The sequence below is a fragment of the Histomonas meleagridis genome (assembly GCF_020186115.1).
Source record: "Histomonas meleagridis strain 2922-C6/04-10x chromosome Unknown scaffold_143, whole genome shotgun sequence".
Taxonomy (NCBI): Eukaryota; Parabasalia; order Tritrichomonadida; family Dientamoebidae; genus Histomonas; species Histomonas meleagridis.
This window is the reverse complement of record NW_027150929.1, coordinates 151,618-170,687: the sequence shown is the minus strand read 5'-3', so window position 1 is coordinate 170,687 and position 19,070 is coordinate 151,618. Positions and strand designations below refer to the sequence as shown.

At 29.0% G+C, this 19,070-nt stretch overlaps 6 protein-coding genes across 6 annotated transcripts; 1 reads left to right on the top strand and 5 right to left on the bottom strand.

Annotated features, from left to right (window-relative positions):
* Positions 1 to 3,104: 3,104 nt before the first annotated feature.
* GO595_009919 (AGC family protein kinase) lies at positions 3,105 to 4,010 on the bottom strand (the record flags this gene model as incomplete). The annotated part of the gene is made up of 1 exon (XM_067923658.1): positions 3,105 to 4,010. The coding sequence occupies one exon, from the start codon at positions 4,008 to 4,010 to the stop codon at positions 3,105 to 3,107; it is 906 nt and encodes a 301-aa protein (XP_067769868.1).
* Positions 4,011 to 4,432: 422 nt separating this feature from the next.
* Positions 4,433 to 4,966, top strand: GO595_009918 (Ubiquitin-conjugating enzyme E2 S; the record flags this gene model as incomplete). The annotated part of the gene is made up of 1 exon (XM_067923657.1): positions 4,433 to 4,966. The coding sequence occupies one exon, from the start codon at positions 4,433 to 4,435 to the stop codon at positions 4,964 to 4,966; it is 534 nt and encodes a 177-aa protein (XP_067769867.1).
* Positions 4,967 to 8,880: 3,914 nt separating this feature from the next.
* Positions 8,881 to 12,078, bottom strand: GO595_009917 (putative ATP-dependent RNA helicase DHX37; the record flags this gene model as incomplete). The annotated part of the gene is made up of 1 exon (XM_067923656.1): positions 8,881 to 12,078. One exon carries the CDS (start codon positions 12,076 to 12,078, stop codon positions 8,881 to 8,883), a length of 3,198 nt encoding a protein of 1,065 aa, XP_067769866.1.
* A 62-nt stretch (positions 12,079 to 12,140) lies between these two features.
* Positions 12,141 to 12,926, bottom strand: GO595_009916 (uncharacterized protein; the record flags this gene model as incomplete). The annotated part of the gene is made up of 1 exon (XM_067923654.1): positions 12,141 to 12,926. The coding sequence occupies one exon, from the start codon at positions 12,924 to 12,926 to the stop codon at positions 12,141 to 12,143; it is 786 nt and encodes a 261-aa protein (XP_067769865.1).
* A 4,170-nt stretch (positions 12,927 to 17,096) lies between these two features.
* Positions 17,097 to 18,299, bottom strand: GO595_009915 (CAMK family protein kinase; the record flags this gene model as incomplete). Its single annotated transcript, XM_067923653.1, has 1 exon — positions 17,097 to 18,299. The coding sequence occupies one exon, from the start codon at positions 18,297 to 18,299 to the stop codon at positions 17,097 to 17,099; it is 1,203 nt and encodes a 400-aa protein (XP_067769864.1).
* A 266-nt stretch (positions 18,300 to 18,565) lies between these two features.
* GO595_009914 (ribosomal protein S19) lies at positions 18,566 to 18,988 on the bottom strand (the record flags this gene model as incomplete). Its single annotated transcript, XM_067923652.1, has 1 exon — positions 18,566 to 18,988. The coding sequence occupies one exon, from the start codon at positions 18,986 to 18,988 to the stop codon at positions 18,566 to 18,568; it is 423 nt and encodes a 140-aa protein (XP_067769863.1).
* Between the last annotated feature and the right edge of the window lie 82 nt (positions 18,989 to 19,070).

The following is a 19,070-nucleotide window of genomic DNA, read 5'->3' as shown; positions in this document are numbered from 1 at the left end:
TGAGTCATCATATTTCTTGTTTGTATACGCATTACTTAAACTACGATTAAATTTGGGCGGAGGAATAAAATTAGTTTTATGTGAATGACTTCGAATTTCGGGAATTTGTGAACGATGCGGTGACTTGGAGCGCTTAAGATTTGTAACTCGATGTTCTACTTCATTCTCTTTAATGTTATGTTTTTCGTTATTATTATCTTTAATTTTTTGTTTGCTATTTAATTTAGATTTTTGCGTTTTTTCCATTTTAATATTTTGTTGTTCATCTTTAATTTCGGGTATGCTTTGTTTTTGCTTTATTTCGGATTTTTGCGATTTTTCGATATTAATATTTTGTTGTTCATCTTTAATTTCAGGTATGCTTTGTTTTTGCTTTATTTCAGATTTTTGCGATTTTTCAAATTTAATATTTTGCTGTTCTTCTTCATTTTCAGCTACGTTTTGCTTTTGCTTTATTTCAATGCTTTGCTGCTCTTCTTCATTTTTATGCATATTTTGTTTTATTTCAGGTTTTTGCGTTTTAGTGATTTCAATATTTTGATTTTCGATTTCATCTTCTTTAATATTTAGTGTTCCGTTAGTTTCAGATTCATATTTATTTTCAATTTCATTATTATTTTGTTCTTCATTATTTTCATTAGCACTTTTGACTTGTTTTTGCTCTTCGCCCTCTTCTTTCGATTTTATGATTTCGACTGTTTGAAAATCTTTTTGCTCTTCATTTTGTGATTCAACTTCTTGATCTGAAATAATTAATATTTTTGGTTCTTCTTCTTCTTGATTTTCACTTATATTATTTTCGTCTTTTGTTTCGTTATTTTCTTCGAGCTTCTCTTCTTTTACATTTTCTTCTATTTCTAATTTGCTTAAATCTTCTTTGGACTTACTTTGCAATTCATTATCAATATTGTTTTCTTCTTTTGAATCCAATTCTTCAATAATATTTTCATTCACTTTTTCATCGTCATTAGTTATTTCTATTTTTTCATTACTTGTATCATCAATTATATTTTCTTTGCTTTGTTTCTCTTCATCCTTATTTTGTTCTTCTGTAATGTCAACTTCAATTTCTTCGATTTTCTCTTCTTTTGAATATATTTCTTTATTTTTATCTGTTTTTTGCTCTTTCACTTCTTTTTCATCTAAATTTGAATCACTTTCGATTTCATTATTATCTGATTTTGTATTTTCCTCATTTTGGTTTATCACTTCAACAGTCGTAAAATCATTTTCTTTCTCATTACTATCTTCTTCATCAATTGGAGTTTCATTTTCGTCTTCTTCTTCATGTTCTATTCGTATTGAGGAAGATTCACTTTCACTATTGTTATGCGTTTCACTTTCATCTTCTTCTTGATTTAAAGAAGATTCAGATTTGTCACTAATTTGAGATTCATCTGAATTTTCTTGTGAAGTTGTTTCAGTACTTTCGTTATTTGATTTTACTTCTTGTTCTTTATCACTTGTTTCAGTTTCATCACTTTTATCACTATCAACTTCTTTTTGTTTCAGAGAAAATTCTTCATCGGATTTAATTTGATTATTATTATCTTCAAATAACATTTGAAATTCGTCATCAAACGAAAGTATATTTTCATCATTGAAATTCTTCTGTACATTTATATCATTTGGTGTGAAAACTTCAATTTCAGGTGTTTTCATAATTGTTTTACTTATTTGTTTATTTGCATTTTTTGGTGTTCTCTTTTGGTTTGGTTTTAATGTAACTGAAATTTTTGGCGATTCGATTATATTCTCTTTATTTTGGTTTGATTTCCCTTTTTTATTTGATAAACTTTTTGCTTTTAATACAATTTGTTGTTGTTTAGATTTTGGCGTTTTACGTTTCTGATTTTGTGATTTTGAAGATTGCGGAGATTCAAACTTTGCATTTTTATTGTTTATTTTCGGTGTTTCATATCTTTCAATCTGTACACTTTGTGATTTACTTGTTGAACTTGGAGTTTCTTCAATTTTCTTCTTTTTATTTTCGTTTGTTGTTTTGTATTTTGGTGTTTCAGTGTTTTTGTTTTCATTTTCCTTTTGACAAAGTGCTTCGATTTGTTTGATATTTCGGGAATCAATCCCATCCAAATATTCGTCTTTCTTTTGAGGAAATGCTTTAATGATAAGTGATGATGCTTTTCTTGCAAAATTTCTTGTTTCTGGATTTGAATCAGTTATTAATTTTTTCGTTACTTCACATATTCTAGCGTAATTATTTTCAATAATGTTCTTATTCCAATTATTTAAGACATTGCAAATGCATTCCGCTGATATACATCGATTATTAACTGATTTTGACTTTGATAATTCAAGAATTGATCCGAGAGTTCGCTTTGTTTGGCAATACATTCCGATACTTAAAATTGCATATTTACAACTTTCAGCAATTATTTGAGTTCCATGAGAAGTTTGAGATGATAATGGAAAAATCATTTCTCCCATTATTTCAAACTTGTTTTTCAATTCACGACTTAGTTGTGCAATTAAAAGGCATGACTTTTTTACCAATGTGCTTCTTAAATTATTGGATGCATCAATTAATCCAGTATTAATTTTAACAAGTTCTTTAACAAATTGCTCGTTTTTTAGAGCACCTGCATTTATTAACCCCATTAACTTGTTTATTGCATTTGTTTGATCAGACCAGTCTTTTCTTTCATCAATATTTGCAGCAATTGTATCAAATTCTTGAAGGAGTTGTGCTTGATTTTTAAAAGGAATCGGAGGTATATCGCTACCAGCATTTTGAAATAATTCGCGTGTTTGTGCTGATAAATCAGATGATGTGGGGATGGTTTTGCTGCTTTTCATTTGTGCCGAACGTTTATAATTTCAGGAAATTCAAAAAAATAAAATCTTAACAGCCAAAAAAGCTTATTACTTTCAACACAGTGATATCCACGCTTTCTCGCTTAACCCATTATCATTAATTCTAGACGAAAGGAATCAATCATCAAAAAACATATTTATCATATAATTAAACTATTTTGGGTGTTATTAACTTGCTTAAAGACAACAGTTCAAGATTTTAATTTTTTAATTACATTCCAAAACACAAACCACCTTTTTTATTTTATAAAAAAATGTTGAAATATTTTTTAGTTATCCAATTGGATTTTAATTTCATTTAAGAAGCCGTTCGGTGTAACTCCTGGAGCAAATCCATGGAAAATGGTATGACTCATTTCTGATTCGAATGCACTTCTTCCCAGTAATTCCATTGCTTTGTATCTCAACAATGGAACCTGTAAAATCTCATTAATTGTTGGCCTTTTTTCAGGCTGTTTCTGTAACATTAAAGTAACAAGTTGACGCAATTCGTTTGAGTAAATATGCGGAATGCTTGCTGGCGCACATCTCAAAATCGATCGCACAATATCAGGAAAAGTGTTTCCATAAAAAGGGAATTTTAATGTGCACATAATAAAAAGAACACATCCAAGCCCCCAAATATCGGATGGCGCTGAGTATGGAATCCCGGAACATACTTCAGGAGAAAGATAATAAGGTGATCCAACTGTTGACTTAGTTTTATCGATTGTGGATCGAAGGCATTTTGCAAATCCAAAGTCTCCAAGTTTAATTAAACCATTCTTAAACATGAAAATGTTATCAAGTTTAATGTCACGATGAATTATCTTCCGATCATGTAGATATTTGACGGCAAGACAGATTTGTGTGAATATTTCTACGACTTCGGATTCGGGAAGTGGTGTTGTACGTTTGGAAACATAATCAAACAGATCATTATTGTCTGCATACTCCATAAGAATTTCGATCTTCCCATTACATTTGGTAAGGCTAAATATTTTGATGATATTATCATGATTGCATAACCGAATAATTTCAATTTCTTGAATGATTCTTTCTTTTTCTTGAATCTCCAGTGAATCATATTCCATTTCTTTAATAGCACAAAGGTTCCCATTTCCTAATGATTTTACAAGATAAACAATACCTGAACTGCCACTACCAAGTTTCTTGATAACTTTAAAGTTATCCATTCACAAATTTGATTTATCCGAGTTCAAAAAGTCGATTTTCAATACTTAATTCACTTCACAAAATTTTATAAAAATATCAAACTTAGAACTCCAAACGAATTTTAATGAAACAGCATTTGGAAATCAACTTTAAGGCAACAATAAATAAAATCTTTTTATTGATAATTTGATGAAAATTTTATTAATTTGATTTCAATTTGATCACTTTTTTTTATTAATATTACTTTTTTGTTGAAGCATTGAGACTATTATAATTTAAAATATATAATATTTAATTTATATTTAATTCTAAATGAATTTACTGTTATTTATTAAATGAAATTTTTAAGATAAATTATTACGGCGGTTAATTGATTTATTAAGTATTCAATTTGATGAAATGTTATTTAAAACTATACGTTTAAAAAAGCAGCTGGTCACTTATGTTATCGCTTCGTCCTGAAGTTGCCAAGCGACTTATGACTGAGATGAAGAAACTCAGTAAGGCCGAGTTAGGTGGCATTAATGTTCGTATAAATAATGATTGTCTCACAGAATTCCAAGCAGTTATTCAAGGTCCAGAAAACACACCATTTGAAGGAGGAGAGTTCTTAATCAAACTTGAAATTGGAGAAGACTTTCCACAGAAGCCACCAAAAGGTTATTTTCTGACAAAAATATTTCATCCTAATGTTCATCCTGAAACAGGTGCGATATGTTTAAGCACGCTAAGCAGTGATTGGACTGAAGATATGGGTCTTGACCATTTACTACTCACTATTAGATGCTTATTAATAGAACCAAATGCTGAAAGTGCGCTTAATGAAGAAGCAGGTCGCCTCCTTCTTGAGAACTATGAAGACTACTGTGCACGAGCTAAGCTTATGACTCAAGTTCATGCAATGAAATCTTCTAGTGGTGCCACATCTCAAAAAACAGCGGCAAATAAAGCAAGGAAACGGCTCAAGCGATTATAAAACAAAAAAATTTAAAGGGTAATTCAGGAATTTCTCGAATAATAAACATTTTTCGACAATAATGAAATTAATGATTCCTATCAAACATCTTGTTAAGTTACATTATGGACATTAAATTTGAGTCATATTTTCTTTTTCTTATTTTTGAGCTAAAAAAGACTTAATTTCCTTTTTATAAAATTTATAGAATGGCGGCAAAAGGGATAAATAACCGCCATTTTTCCCACTTTATTTGTTTGGAATTGACAGCATCACAATCTAACCGCAAAATGAATTGAATTGGATTTCACCAAAAAGATGGAATTAGCTTCTTGCCACACAAGTGAACCATCATCATCTAAAATATCAGCAGCTCTCTCCCCTCAATGCAACACACAAAGAAGAGTTTGTAATGGTTGCTTAAATTCAGAACCATCCGAAATTGCAAATCGAATAAAAAGACCAAAGGCACCTTTCATAAAAAGAAAATTTAACTGGGTCATACACAACAAACAAATCCAAGGTAATCGAAATTATAATGACAAATCATTGCAAAATAATTATTTTCCACCGGATTTGATTCAAAAATAGGCACATATGTGCTTTAAACATGTTTCTAAACTTACACTATTCATTATCATTAGTTCGCTTTGCTTGTTCTTTTTTCTGATTGTAAATTTTAGATTTCCATTGTTTTCGTTTTTTTAATTTTTGAAAAACGCAAACAGAAGCTTAGTGTAACCATGAAATACATATACGCATTTTAATTTATCTTTCATATAATTATTTTCTTTAATTATTTTTTTTTAATTTCATTAAATTTTGATCAAAATTTTAATTTTTCTCCTTGAAAATCAACTTTTATATCTAAGTGTTATTGACAAAAGAAATTGGAATAGATATTTATTTAAAGATGGTAGTGATGCAAATTTTATCATTTGTTTTGAATAGTTTATTCATGATGGGGTACCCCATGTGACAATGCCTCCAAAGAAAAAATCTCAAAACTCCAAGGAGAGAAAAAATAGGGTGGAAAACTCTTCTCCCCCTTCAACTGACTTTGAGTTTCTCCGAAATTTAGAACACATTATTTCTGAGTTACATATTGATAATATCGATGAAAAAGCTGCATTAGTAATGAAACGTTATGAAGATGAAATTCAATATTCTTTTAATATTATTCTTTGTCATTTAGTTTACTCATATTTTGTAGCGAATTCCAAAGAAACTGATACGTATATTCAATTTCTTCAAGCTGTTGAATCTAAAGAACAATCAATCAAACAAAACAAAAGTAATATTTTCAAGGCATTTACACAAATTCTTCTTCAACGTGAATCACAAGAATCAAATTATCTTCTAGAAAAGTTACTTGAGCTAAACATTATTGATAAGAATGATGTAATATCCAAAAACACATATTATTTTGGACATTTACGAACGCAAGAAGCAAATGGATTAATACGATATTTATGTGATTTTGGAAAATTCTTTTATGATGAACAAGATAAAATCTCGAAAAATGATTGGGAATTTCATAAGAAATGTGTTAAAGAAGGAGTTAATCCGAATGAACTTTTCCGAATAATACGAAATGATGAAATCGAGAAACTTCAAGATATAGCATCACAAAACGATTTTGATTTCAACCAAACAATTCAGCGATCACTTTATGAAAGATGTTCATTTATTAACAAAAAGCAATTGGATAATTCTAATAAGAAAGATATGGGAAATTCATTAATTAATATTGCTGCATATTTCGGATCAATTAAATGTTTTAAATTTTTATTAATGAATAATGCTTGTATTAAAACTACGGGAGAATTTGCTGTTGCTGGAGGAAATTTAGAAATTATTCATTTATGTGAACAAAATCATTCCGTCTTTTCGAATAAATCTCTTGAAGTTGCAATTGAATTTCATCGAAATGAAGTTTTCCAATATTTATATGAGAAATTTACAAGTTCGAAACATCAAAAATATAATTTTCCAGATTCTACTCTATTAAATTATTGTATAACTTATTATAATTTTGAAATTTTGAATTTTTTCTTGGAAAACGGAAAAATGATTTGTGATCGGAATGTGAAAATTAATGATATTATAAATCAAATAGCAAAAGATGGGAATTTGTTTCTTATTAGATATTTAAATAGTATGAAAACAGATTTCCCTTCTGATGTTTTAATAAATTCAATTGATTTAAAGAATATTGAACTTGTTAAATATATAATTGATAATATTAAAATTGATGTTAATTATGAAAATATTTTTTTGTTTTCTTTGAAGTTTATTTCATGAATATAAAATTTTAATAATATTTTTGGCGTTTTTTTTATGTATTTTATACTGCATTATTATATGCTTGTGCAAAAGGTTCTGAAGATATTATTAAATTATTTCTTCAACAAAAAGATTTTGATTTTTCACGAAAAAATATTTTTTCATTTTGCTTAAAGTATAATTTAATATATTTTCTGTTTTAATGAATAATTCGGAGTTAATTTTCATATATATTTAACACCTCTTTATTTAGCATGTGCTTATAATAACTTCGAAGTCGCTCGATTTTTCATTGAAGAAAAAGGAGTTGATATATCTGTTCAAACTGTTTTTTAAAATGATTTAATGAATCAAAAGTTTTTTTGTTTTTTAAGAAACTGTTATTGCTATTCCATGTAAAAATGGTTATCTTGATATTATTAAGTTACTTGTTGAACATGGTTTTGATTTAAGTACTAAAAATGCTATTTATTTTTATATATTTTATGTTCCAAAATAAAATTTGGTATTTATTTGAATGATAAGATTCAGCAATATTTCATGCATATTATTTTGGGCAAATGGATATTATAAAATACATTCTTGATCAAAATATTGATGTAAATATTCAAGATATTTAATCATTTTTCTTTCTGTTTATTTTAATGATTTTTAGGAATTTATTTAAAATGTTTTGTACATTACTAATGTTAGCTTCATTAAATAATAATTTAGAACTTGTTAAATTGTTACTTGAAAAAAATAAAATTAATGTAAATGCGAATATTATTTATTTGTATTGTTTAGTATTTGTTTTATTATTATAATATTTGATAATAAAATTTGGAAATTATTTATATTGTTTTGGACATCACTTCTATGGGCTTCTGAAAAAGGGAATACAAAAATAGTTAAATTACTTCTTGAACAAAAAGGAATTAATATAAATGCAAAACATTTTTATTTGTTTTATATGAAATTTATTTTAATGATTTTCTATTTCTAAATAATATTTGGAAATAATTTAATTTATTTAAAACAGCTCTTATTTTTGCAGCTGAAAATGGTCATACAGAAATAGTTAAATTACTTCTTAAACAAAAGAAAATCGATTTTAAAGCTAAAGATAATTTTTCTTATAATAACTTGAAATTTCATCAAAATTTTTGGTAATTATTTAAATTATTTGGAACAGCGCTTTATTATGCATCACTAAACGGTTATAAAAAAATTATTAATTTATTAAAAAATAAGAGATAAATAATTTACTAAGGATCTCCTCCCCAAAGAAATTTAAAAATCGGTCAGGAAACTATCATGAAACCCAAAAAAACATGTGATTTTGGAAACTATCATGAAACACGAAGTATTAAGCTTAAAGCGTTTGGGACACTTTTGAATGCTTTGAGGAAATCAATCAAACATGGGAATGCCGATCAAATTACATAGAATTAATCCAAACGTGCGCTCTCAAATTTTTTTTGCTTTTTAACGTGTTGCTAGTAAAATCTTTAAATTTTTTTTATTCATTTTAAAATTCCCGGGAAGAAAAATTAAAGTTCGGAGGGAAATTTGGCTATTAGTTATTTTCGGGAAGAGATCCCTATAATTTACATATTTATATATTATTAAGTAAACGAAGTAATTTATTTATATTTTTAATCAAACATTTAATCTGAATCATAATCTGATTCTGATTGATAATTAATTTTTGGAATATTTCCATCGACAAATGGCCAACTTTTTTGCAAGTTATTTTGATCATTTCGATTCGGTAACCAATATAAAAATTCGGACAACAAAAACATCGGCTTCATTTTCCACATTTCGACCAAAGCTCTTTTTGATGAAATATGTTCTCTTCTTAAAGAAGAAACAATTTGTAATAATCGCGGCGGCAAATTTCTTCCAACAATTAATAATTCTTCAGCTCGCGCCGTCAATTTATTACTATAATATTTTAGTTCGGGAATTACTTCTCCTTCTAATAACGCGACAGCAAATGCTCGATAAGGATCAGAATACGGTACAGAAGTTTCTGGTAATTTCCAATTCGAATTACCGAAAGTACTTTCGACACGAATAACTACAACATCATCTTCCTTTCGGTAATAAGGTTCACCGACTTCTTTTTGTGTTAGATAAAGTTTAGAACCTATTAATGGTATCCATGACGAACTTATTTTCGTAGGATTTAATAACTTATTTCGATCATTTGTATTATCGAAATCAGTATAACAAATATATAATGGCTTCTTCTTAAATAATGATGAAGAGCCTAAGAGATCTGCTTGCTTACCATCAGCAGTCGTATATAGTTTAGTTTTAGGATCAAGTTTAGCAACATGATCACAAAACGCAGAGAATATACATTGACATAAAATCGATTCTTGTGTAGCGTCAATTGGTTCTAAACGATTTCGTATGAGAAGTTTCTCATTACTTTTACGTATAATTTTCATTAATTGGTCACGAATTGTTTCGATTTCTTCCATAGCACGAATTCGTATTCCATTTTCTTTACAGAACTTTTCTTTGTCCGTTTCATACGTATAAGCGCCATAATAATTTAATAATCGAATGATGTCACCACGTTCTGATTCTTTTAAGTTATTCAAATTATTAAATGGCTCACGAACTGTTAAACCAGCAGAAATAGCAATTGCATATTCAAGGACATTAGTTTGACGTGCACAAACTAATAATTTACCTAAGCGTGGCTCTAATGGGTATTGTGAAATCGATTTCCCCATTTCTGTTACTGGATAAGGAGGTTCTGTTTCAATTGCACCTAAATGCATTAAAGTAGTTTCTGCTTGTCTAAGTGCTTCATCTGATATTAATGTTGGAAATGGGAACTTTGATATATCCGCAAATAACATTGTCTTAAGTAATAATACAACTTCATCAACTGGACGACGTTGTATTTCTGGTGCTGTAAATTCTTCGAAATAATTCGCATAAAAAGCACTCGAATATAAACGAAAACAATGCCCTGGTCCTGTACGCCCTGCTCTACCTTTTCGTTGTTCTGCTGATGCACGTGAAATAACTTCAATTGTAGTAGCAACAATACCACGTGAGAAATCAAATGTTCGTTTCTTTTCGAGGCCACAATCAACAACATAACGAATGTTTGGAATTGTTATAGAAGTTTCGGCTACATTTGTTGAGAAAACTACTAAACGTGAACCTTCTGGTGGTGGCTGAAATACTTTATCTTGTTCACTTTGATCAAGTAATGAATATAAAGGTAAAACATGCATTGGACTATTATATAATGGACGTAATTTTTTTGTTTCTTTTGTTGGCGTTAATATTGATTCGACATCTTCAATTTCTTCCGGTTGTTCATTTTTTACTTCTTCAGTATTTTCAGTGTTTTCAGTGTTTTCAGTGTTTTTATTGGTTTTCATTTTGGTTAACGCTGCGGGATTAGAATAAAGATGCTTAAAATATTTGACGCATTCAATGATGTCTTGTTTTCCAGGTAAAAACACAAGTATTCCGCCGCCTTTCATTCTTTCATGTATTTGTGCAACTGTATGTTTAACTCTATCAAGCATTTCTTCTTTACTTGGAGTATCTGCCGAAAAATGTACCGATACTTCAAATTGTCTCGCGCTTATATTTAACACTGGCGGAGGTATTGGGAAAAGTCTTTCGTTCTTTACAAAGTCATCAATTCGTAATGTCGCTGACATAATAATTAACTTTAATGGTTCAATGTTTTCTCCATTTTCAAACATTTTACGTCGCTTAACAACCATTCTCGATAATATTCCAATTAATACATCAGTGTTAATAGTTCGTTCATGTGCTTCATCAATTATAATAACAGAATAATTGGAAAACAATGCATCGCTTTCACCTTCCTTAAGTAAAACACCATCAGTACAAAACTTAATGACAGTGGAACTCGTGAAACATGTTGTACCTCGAATATGATAACCAACGTTTTGCCCAAATGTTAAACCCATTTCATATGAAACACGTTTCGCCATATTAATGGCAGCAACTCGGCGTGGTTCAGTAATAGCAATTTTACCTTTGGTGCGTAACGTACCATAGCCTGCTTCGTATAAAAATTGAGGAATTTGTGTGGTTTTACCTGAACCAGTTTCACCGCATATGATAGTGACATCGTTTTCATTGATGGTTTCCATGATTTGTTGTTCTTCCCCAATGATGGGAAGTTTTTCACGTTGTTCTTGAACGCCTTCAGGACGATTTAATTGAACATTGATCGCTGGTCGTGGTTCGAATTGAACTTCTTCGGGAATTGGTTCTGGTTCTGGATCAGGTTCTGGGCGTTTTACTGGTGCAATTGGTATAATGGGCTTGGGCGGAAGCAATGGCTGTGTATCTTCAATGCTGTATGGAAGTTCCTTGACTGGAAGATCTATCATCTCTTCATTCTCAAGCCTATGCACATTGGCCGCGGCAATTTTCCTTTCCGTTTCATCAATGATGGATTGATCAAAAGGTAATCCCATTTCTCTTAAATGAATGGCTTTTGCATATTGTTGTTTCTTTGTTAGCTTTTGGCCAATAGAACTCGATTTGTTGATGAGGTAGACTTCGCTATTGTCAAGTTTGGATTGTTGAATGTCCTTGATGATTTCATCTCGACGCTTATACTTTTCAATTGTTTTGCGTCTGGCAGCTGTAGTTTTATCTTTCTTTTCTTGAGATTTTGTTTTATAAATTTGTTCAAGATTTTTCTTTCGAAGTTGTCTTTGTTGATGCTTATTAAGTTTTTGTTGTGGAGTTGATGAAATTGCTTCATTTTTATCATACACAACATTACCTTGTTCAGCATGTAATTCTTTTTCTAATTTTGGATCAAGGATTCCTGATGATGACATCCAAAATCTGTGGTCGCATGGTAAAAAGTGACAGGAGTTCGTTTATTTTAAAAATTTTTTTTTTATTCATGCGCAACACGAGATTTGGGAATTTTAATCCGATATGGAGACCTGAACAATTCTTTTGGTATCCCTTGTGAATTCAGTTCTGATGGAACAAGTTGGATTTTTGAATTATTACTCAAACTTCTTGATTTTGTTTCCTGTTTTCTTTCTTTACGTGGTGCCTTTTCTTTCTTTGGTGTTTTAACTTTTCTTTTATGCGGTTTAGTTGCTTCTTCTTGAATCTCTATTTGTATTGTTACAAAACTTTCTGCAGGATCATTTTCGCTTATATCTTTGGAGCTACTGCTATCACTAAATTCAATTTGACTTGTATCAAAATCTTCTGAAAAATCTGTTGTTTCTGTTTTATTATCTTCATCAAATTTTTCATCTGTTGATTCTTCCTTACAGCATCCTGCAGGTAAAGTAGAAGTTTTACTTTCGTTATTATTGTTTTCATGAATTTCTGAAATTTTGTTACAATTTTGTTGTTTGTTATCACCTACAATTGCATCAAAAATTACATTTTCTTCATTTTGCGCATTCATTCGAACATTGTATTCGTTATTTAAGTTGGTTTGTTTCTGGACTTCTTGGAATAAGGATTGTTGATTATTAACGAGTTCATCTTTTTGTGCTGTTAAATCAGTTTTAATCTTTGAGAGTTTGTTTACTTCTGATTGAAGTGCTTCATTTTCTTTTTTTAAAATTTGAGATTTTTCCATTTCTTTTTGAATTAATTGTTGAATTTTGTATAGTTTTTCTAATTCTTCAGGGGTTTTCGAGGATTGCTTCATAAACATATTAAATTTGTTGATAAAAACATTTTCATATTTTGATGTAAAATCAAAAAGTATATCATATTTTTTGGATTGAATTTCATTCAGTGTTTCTATACACTTTTCTCTGTATTGACTCCTTGCTTTGATTTCAGTTTTGAAATCTATTTCTTTTAATGAAGATTTTGATATTCTTCTATTTTGAAAAGCTACAGTCTTTACTTTTTCCCTTGCTGTTGTATTTTGTGGTGTGTTTTCTTTTTTAACTGTGTTTTTCCTTTTTGTTTTCATCCCAAATAAAACCTTAAACGTACAGTTTTCAGAAAAATTAAAGTATACAACGATCAAAAATGATTCAATTACAATGTAAAGATTTCGAAAAACTTGTTTCGGGATGAAATCAACATACAAAAAGTTCTAATTTTGTGAAAGAAAAATAATTATTTGGTTAAAATGAGTTTTAAAGCTTGATAAAAAGTAATGTCCAGACATTTATCTAGTAGAAATGTAAGATAATTTCTAACTTTTTCCTATATAATTTTGTCACATGTATTACTTCTTCTTCATAATCATTTAAATCACATTTTAAAAAATATAATAAAAACTAGTTGTTTATTAAAAACATTATCGCATAAATTTTATATAATTTTCATGATTTAATAAATTGACGTCCATAATTCTTATTTTCACACAAATATAATAAATTTTGATTCATAAACAAAAGATACTTGGATTAGATCCATTTGTCTTTTTCAGTGAGTGCAAGTTTTTTGATTTCATTATCAACAACTCCAATTTCACCCATATCTGATAGTTCTGCTGTTGAACTATCCGATTTTGAAATATGAGCTTTATTATGTTTAGTTAGAAAGATAACTAATCCAATAAGCAATAAAACAAGTGCAACTGATGCACATATAATGCCAATGAAAATTTCTGTCGAGATACCTGTTTCTTGAACGATTTGTGAAAGCAAAATAGTATAAAAATCAGAATAATATTGATAATAATATGAATAATGAACAATAGTGTAGTCATAATAAATAATATTTGTGATAATATAAGTTAATGTTGAATATATCACAGAAGGAATATATGAATATGTTATTAATGAAATACTTATTGAAATAGTTTCCTTAAATGAAAAAGAAGTTAACAAGACAAAAGAATGTGATAGAGTGATATCAAATAAATTCGGATCAATTAATGTATTCGATTGAGTAAATGTATTTGATTGTGAAAATGTATTTGATTGAGTAAATGTATTTGATTGACTAAATGTATTAGATTGTGTAAATGTATTTGATTGAGTAAATGTATTTGAAAATGTATTTGATTGTGAGAATGTATTAGATTGAGTAAATGTATTTGAAAATGTATTTGATTGTGAGAATGTATTAGATTGTGTAAATGTATTTGATTGTGTAAATGCATTTGATTGAGTAAATGTATTTGATTGACTAAATGTATTTGATTGTGTAAATGTATTTGATTGTGTAAATGTATTTGATTGTGTAAATGTATTAGATTGAGTAAATGTATTTGATTGTGTGAATATTTTTGTTGGCATTGGAAGGCAATCAATAAGTGTTTCATTAGATACATTTAAATCATTAAAAGTTTTGTTTTTATATTCACTTGTTACCATAACTTTTTGGGCATATACTTCACAAAATGCATCTCTCCCAATCTCTGGTTCCATTTCTCCATTAAAATAAATACATTTTAATCCTGAACAGTAAGAAAAAGCATATGATTTAATTTTTGTAATTGTACATGGGATCAGAACATTATTTAACATAATACAATGAGAAAATGTAAAATCTTGAATTGTTGTAATTGAATATGGTATCATAATGGTTTCTAATTTCGAGCAATAATAAAACGCATGATGTTGAATTTCTGTAATTGAAGAAGGAATTGTGATTTTTGTTAAGTTAGAACAATAAGCAAATGTATAATATTCAATTGTTGTAACTAAATTCGGAATTAAAATTTGACTCAAATTTAAGCAACTGTAGAATGCATAGTATCCAATTCTTGTAACTGAATTTGGTATTATAATCTTATTTAATTTAGCACAATAAGCAAATGAATAAACCTGAATTAATGTTAGAGAATTTGACATCTCAATATTCCTTAAATTTGTGCAACTATAAAATGCATAATCTTCGATTGATTTAACTGTATTTGGAATAATTATATCATTAATATTTTCACAGTTATAAAACGCATTATATCTAATTGTTATAACTGTATTTGAAATTTTAAATGTATTATCTAATTTTGCTGGCGGATAAAATATAATAACAGTGAAATTTTTATCATAAAGAACTCCATCATTTTTATAATTTGAATAATTTAAATTTTCATCAGAAATATTAACAAAATGAAGATTTTTACATCTATAAAATGCGTAATCTCCAATCCATGTAACAGAGCTTGGAATTGTGATATTATCTAATTTTAGGCAATTATAAAATGCATAAATTCCTATAGTTGTAGCATTAGAAATTATAATATTCTCTAAATTTATACAAGTGGAAAATGCATAATCTCCAATTACACTAACTGAATTTGAGTTTCCAACAAAAATTAAATTTGTGCAGCTATAAAATGCATTGTTTCCAATGGTTTGAACAGAGTCTGGAATTGAGACATAATTTAAATTATCGCAATAAGAAAATGCTTCAACTTCAATTGTTTTAACTGTGTTTGGGATATCAAAACTTTGTCCTGATTTTGCAGGGGGATAAAATATAATTGCAGAAATGTTTTTATTATAAAGAACCCCATCATTTTCTAAATTAGAATAATGCAAATTATTATTGGAAATATTAATAAAACTGAGTTTTTGGCATGCGTAAAATGCCCTATTTCCAATAGTTGTAACTGAACTAGGAAGTGTAATTTCTATAAAATTATTACAACTTGAAAATGCATAGTCACCAATTGTTTCAACTGAGCTTGGAATTGCAATATTAGTCAAATTACGACAATATGAAAATGCATAATCTCCAATAATCTTAACATAGCTTGGAATTGTAATATTATATAATTTTTCGCAATAAGAAAATACATGATCCCTAATTGTTGTAATATTTGGAATTTCAATATAATACAAATTACTGCAACAATAAAATGCATAACTTCCAATAGATTGAATTGTGTTTGGGATTGACGTTTCACTTAATTCAATGCAATTATAAAATGCAAAATCTTCAATTCTACAAACAGTTTCCTTTATGTCTACTTTTTGTAATAAATTACAATTACGAAAAGCATAATCTGGGATTTCTTTAACATTATTAATTTTAACATATAATGCATCATATTTATTTTCATTGTTAAAATCCTCATTACTATCGATAATTAAAATTTTATCAACTTCATCAAATTTTTGAAATGCGTGTATAAAAAATATATTACATAAAAATGGAATAAATTTATAATTTTGATTTAGTTGTACTAAAAATTCATTATCTAATAATGAATTTTTACATAAATATAAAATAGTTTCAGTAAAAATAGAGAAAATAAAATAAAAAAATGTAAAATAAAACCAGATTTCATCATAAAAATTTGTATTAAATTGAACTAATAAATGAAAATTATGGTTTAAATGATTTTCAATAATTATCAATGAAGATCCAGTGAATTTGTTATAATCTTCTATAATTGATTGTGATTTATGACAATGAAAATATAATTCATTCATGTTGGCGACTTTCCCATCCAATTGTGTTTCACCACGTCTAAGTATTTGAAAAATTTCGTGTTTGAAATTACATTTGAAAAAATGTTGAATACAAAAATTGAAAATTGTTTGCTTTGACTTTTCAGTGAAAGATGAGCATGAATGAATAGTAAAAATGAATATGAGAAAATATTTAGTCATAAAAAACGACAAATAACAAAACAGATAATTATCTTATGTTGGAAAGGCAGGCTATTCATTTCAAAAAGTCAAAATTATGAGAAGATTTGAATTAATTAATTGTTCTCATTTGTCATCAATTTTTGTGGGTTAACCACATTTTACCTTTCAAAAAGTACCTGCAGGCGGTTTTGACTTGGAAACCCAACTTATCGGAATTCCGATAATCTGTCAATTTTTGAAAGCAACAGTTCACTTTTCAGTTCGTTATTCATGTCACTTTTCTATGACGATAATTTAACGTTCGTTTCTATTTTTTATTTTCTTATCATTGGGTGCAAGGGCGTACCTTGCGTTTGGTTTGCTCTTTCGTTTCTTGTCATAGGCATAAAGCTTCTTGCTCCGCCTCTCATTTGCGAATGGTTAATAACAGGTGCTTGCTGCTGTCTATCATCGATTCCTTTCATTAGCTTATGCAATTCTTCTTTCTCTTTTTCTCTTTTCATCATTCTATAAATAGAAATCATTTCGTCATATTCGCCATTATTTAAAGCCGCGCACAAACTCGATGTATTAAATCCAAGCTTGTTTAATTCCTCGACAATGTTCAAGTCAAGATCTTCTTCAGTTATGATCATGTCGCCACTGAATCCTTGTGTGAATCTTTTGTCGATTGAGAACTTGTACTTAAAAAGCTCTTTATATTCGCTCTCCTCAATCCACGGATGCTCTTTTATCATCGAAAGTTTAATCCGATCTTGTGGTAATTTTAATAACATTTGTCGTATCAGTTGCTGACAGTTAAAGGATATGGTCTCTGGGAAGGTAGGCTGCTCAGAAATGATTTTGCGCAACATAACTTTCATGTCTTTGTCATAAAATGGTAATTTACCTGTAACCATTGTGAAAAGTAAAACACCGGCACTCCATATGTCGGCTGCTTTGGTATATTTGTTACGCTTAAGCATCTCTGGAGCCGCGTAAGCTGGAGATCCACATGCTGTTTGAAGAAGTGGAGATTGAACTGTAAAGAAATTACTTAAACCAAAATCTATTAAACGAATATTATTGTTGGAATCTAACATAATGTTTTCAGGCTTGAGATCTCGATGACAAATATGCCGTTCATTATGAAGGTAATCTAAAACAGAAATTAATTGAGAGAAATAACGACGTGCTAGTGATTCGTTAAGATGGTTCTTGGAGCGAATAAGATCAAGCATAGTGCCATTATCAACATATTCCATGACTAGATTATATGCTGTATCTGTTTCATATATATCATACAATTTGGTAATAAATGGATGGTCCATTTGCTTCATCATAGTGATCTCTCGAACAAAACGATTCTGGGCTTGCTCTGTTTTAAGTGAGGATTTATCAACAATTTTTACTGCAACTTTTTTTCCACTTCTATTGTGTATTGCAGAACAAACAGTTGCAAAGGAACCTTTTCCAACTTCTTCTTGGATAGCAAAATTTTCAAGAAAGGCTGTTTGCTTTGGTAAATCCCTGTCCATTAAGAAGGTTGCTAAAAAGACATTTGTATCGATAATAATCGTTCATATTCAAATTTTAATTGATCGTTTTCTTTTACTAAAAAAACTCTCAACATCTTCAAATATAAATTCATACTAAAATGGTATTTTTATACTTAAGTGAGGAATGACTACAAACCTAATTATTTTGGAAAATTAAAAAACAATTTTTTTTTAAATTTATGAATCATTCATATATGAAACATTGAAAATAATAAAAGAAAAATAATTATGGGCATTTGCTTTCTTTACTTCAAAGATGTTGCAGATGAGCTACGAGTTGCACCAACACCAGCTTTGCTGTGTTTAACAATCTTCTTGCTCATTGCGAAATCAGCAAGAACATGGCCAATCATTTCTGGTTTGATTTGAACTTCGACAAATTCTTTGCCGTTGTAGATACCGATTATGTTATCAACAAATTCTGGAAGAACAACCATTGATCTTAAGTGTGTCTTAACAACAGGTGGCTTTTCTCCTGGGCCCTTAACAGCTTCACGAGCCTTTTTAAGTTTAGTGATAAGGTGAAGATGTTTAACTCCGAAACAGCGTGAGATATAACGCCTGCGTGGTGCTGAAAGAAGCTTGACAAATTCTGGAAGTTCCATGGCCTTGAGGTCGTCGAGTGTTTTGCCACGGAATGTATAGTTACGCTGGGCGAACTTGGACATTCGAAAAGGCCAAGCCAAACCGTTTAAACCGTTTTCTATACACCGACATGTTAAGTGAAAATGTGAAATTGACACTTTTTAC